Source organism: Littorina saxatilis, linkage group LG2 (assembly GCF_037325665.1).
Source record: "Littorina saxatilis isolate snail1 linkage group LG2, US_GU_Lsax_2.0, whole genome shotgun sequence".
Taxonomy (NCBI): Eukaryota; Metazoa; Mollusca; class Gastropoda; order Littorinimorpha; family Littorinidae; genus Littorina; species Littorina saxatilis.
Window position 1 is genome coordinate 49,041,240 of NC_090246.1, and position 3,105 is coordinate 49,044,344.

The 3,105-nt window shown below is 42.1% G+C and overlaps 1 protein-coding gene across 1 annotated transcript in view; it reads left to right on the plus strand.

Annotated features, from left to right (window-relative positions):
- The window catches only part of LOC138953290 (uncharacterized), a 311,837-nt gene extending 310,256 nt beyond the window's left edge, over window positions 1–1,581 (plus strand). Inside the window, exons 3-5 of the mRNA XM_070325092.1 lie at window positions 1–9; window positions 751–922; window positions 1,526–1,581. The exon at window positions 1–9 is cut by the window's left edge and continues 148 nt beyond it. Coding sequence (XP_070181193.1) covers window positions 1–9; window positions 751–922; window positions 1,526–1,581 — 237 coding nt within the window. The remainder of the gene's footprint in view (window positions 10–750; window positions 923–1,525) is intronic.
- Window positions 1,582–3,105: the final 1,524 nt, after the last annotated feature.

Below are 3,105 nucleotides of genomic sequence, written 5' to 3' on the forward strand. Positions count from 1 at the left end.
CTCACACAGGTAATGAGGACCTAATATATCTTCTTTTCTTTAAAACTAAATTAAAGTAAAAGTGTATGCAATATGGTATTCAATTCTCGAATCCTTCAACGTCACTTGTCTCAAGAAAGAATATTCACATACTCTTGAAATTGAGCACAGTCATGTATTTTACAGATTGTTGTTGAGATCATGTTGGGTGAATTAGACAAAAGAGCATATTATAACAGTTTTTTAAGGACTTATCATATTTGTGACAAACTAGGCTTGCTTACTTTTATAAGCATAGTGTGGGGATAAGCAAACTCTGTATCAGAATCCGTCGCGATATAACCTTGAATGGTTGAAAACGACGTTAAACACCAAATAAAGAAAGAAAGAAAGATGTATCAGAATTTCCGTATCCTAGAGCATTGAAAAAAACCAGCCGGATATCTTCCTCGAATATCTTCCTTTGTCTTCCAAATCTTGACCAAAAACTATGTCATCGTTTTTGAAACAGCCGGGTATCTTTCTGTGTCTTCTAAATCGTCACCAAAAACTATGCCTTTTTCTTTGAAACAGCGAAAGAGTCTTCGTTAAGTCTTCTTCTTTGTCCATGGGCTGACAATCTCACCTGAACTCATGTTTTTCGCACGAGTGGGTTCTTACCTGGATAACCGTTTTTACCCCCACTATTTAGGCAGCCATACTACAATTTTGGGGGCCTAGCTTTTTCGTCAAAATCTTGACCAAAACCTGTGTTTTTGTCCTCTTGGTCAGGTGTCCAACTGGTTCGCCAACGCCAGACGTCGGCTGAAGAACACGGTGAAACAGCCGGACCTGACGTGGGCGTCGCGCATCAAGCTGTACAACAGCTGTGTGGAAGGCAACGCAGAACTCTTCTCCATCTGCTCCGACGACAGCTGTCCAGAGTCCGACGACGACATGATGGGTGAGTGTGTGTCCTTTCTTCAAGAGTTGCTGTAATCGTGTTGCAAGTCACTTTGAAAGTACCTAACCTTCCTTGTCCTGTAACCATCATGTCCGCCACTTCAGCGCAGCAATCCATGTTGCAGTGAAATGTCTTTTTACCGGAAGTTCGTTGTCCCCCAACAAACCTTCACCTTGAGTTTGTGCACTAAACCACCAAACCACCAAATGAGCACACACCACCACCACCCAGCCATCCCCATGCCGCATATATAGTTTTTCATACACAGAAAACATATTACTTAGCGACCTAGAAACAAACAAAAAAACTCACATTATTAAGTTTTCGCAAACTGTCAAGGCAACCGCAGAATACAATCAGAATTAGCTCAACAACGCCCGACCTTGGAACGCCGTGAGTTAGAACGGGCGTGTTCGTAAAACAGGTTGATTGGGATGCCTCAAATGGCACCCCACGATATATAAAATCAATTTTGAGGGACACCTGACACTCCGAGCACTGTGCGTATACTTCATGGTTGATTATATATAATAGGAGTTTTTGTTGAAGCGGAAAATTCGAAACAGTGCTAGATTGATTATTATCTTGTTATTTACTTCACAGTGGAATGCACGTGCAATCATACAAATATCTACTGCCTGACACAGCTGTTGTGGTAATTGCACTGTATGGAACCCTGGGCACCAATGGGACAGTTGGTGCAAGGTGAATAAACAATACTGCAGTACGTCTGCAGAGTTTCTGTCAGACATAGATCATCGGTCGTTGACCTATTGACATAATTATGTAATGATAGATAATGTTGACTATATAGGTGTCTGTCCAGTGTCCCATACAATTGTTGACATTCTAACCAAGCACAAATTAGACAGACGCATTCATTGTGGAAATGCCTTGTTGCTTTTACATCGAATCAGTTTAATAGTGTAATCCCTGCAGCCTGAGACGTGACTTCTCTACGATGAGCGGACACCTTGTAATAAAGGACATAGCTTCGGTCTGTTTGATTAGCCTATTTCCGGAAAATAGTGCACACCTACCATGAAAGGACACTCTTGCTTGCACTTGACAAAGGGGATGACTCACAAGAGACGAATGTAACAAAGGGGTAATTTTAACGAGTCCCAGAGTGGGTGTACCAGCTCCCATCACAGGTACCACTGTATTGTCTGTCCAAGCTTGCAGAATAGTGGAACTTAAAAGCACATTCGCAGTTCAGTTTCAGTTGTGTACGCAATGACCCGCTTGAACTCAAGGGCTAAGCCATTATCCTTTATGTTTGTGTCCACGATGACTCAACGTGTTTTTCTAACTTGGCTGAAAATAGCCCGTAGTAGTTGAAAAAGCTGAAAAGCGTTCTTGCGTCGGTTCATATAACCTTGGTATTCTGGATACGAAATTCTGCATGGTTGGGGTTTTTTTTTACTGAAGAAACCTTTCATGAAATGAACGGTCGATGGGGTGAAAAAAGACATTGAAACACAGAAAAACGTGAAGATTGCAACAGATGGTTTTTTTTAACAATCAAGCACAGAAGAAGAAACCCGAGATTACAATTTTCGTACGAGGATTTCTTGCGTTTTTGAAGTGTGTTTTGTAAGCTGTGCTGCAACATTAGATTAACATCCTTCAAGCAACAAAACAAACCAAACAATAACAAAAACCACACCAGCTTGCCGTTAGATGCCGAAATATTTTGACATGAGGAATATAGTTTGGTTGTTGTAACAAACGGTTCAGGAATAGAGAGAGAGAGAGAGAGAGAGAGAGAGAGAGAGAGAGAGAGAGAGAGAGAGAGAGAGAGAGAGAGAGAGAGAGAGAGAGAGAGAGAGAGCTCGGAACTCAGAAATGGTTTACTGTGAAGCCTTCCTCCCGTACACAGATGGGGAGAGGGGGGGGGGGGGGCGAGATATATACAAGGATAATATCATGGATAACCATGTTATTTCTTCAGTCCAACATTTGGTCTGTTTTCAGTTTGTATTTCCGCCGTTGTTAACACGCGCGAATCGAATGAGATTTGGTAGTGTCTGTTTGTCCATCAAATTACAGGGGGAGAGAGAGAGAGAGAGAGAGTGCAAATTGTTGCGCTTGGATAGCTTTGTTTTCTCTCTCTCTCTCTCTCTCTCTCTCTCTCTCTCTCTCTCTCTCTCTCTCTCTCTCTCTCTCTCTCTCTCTCTCTC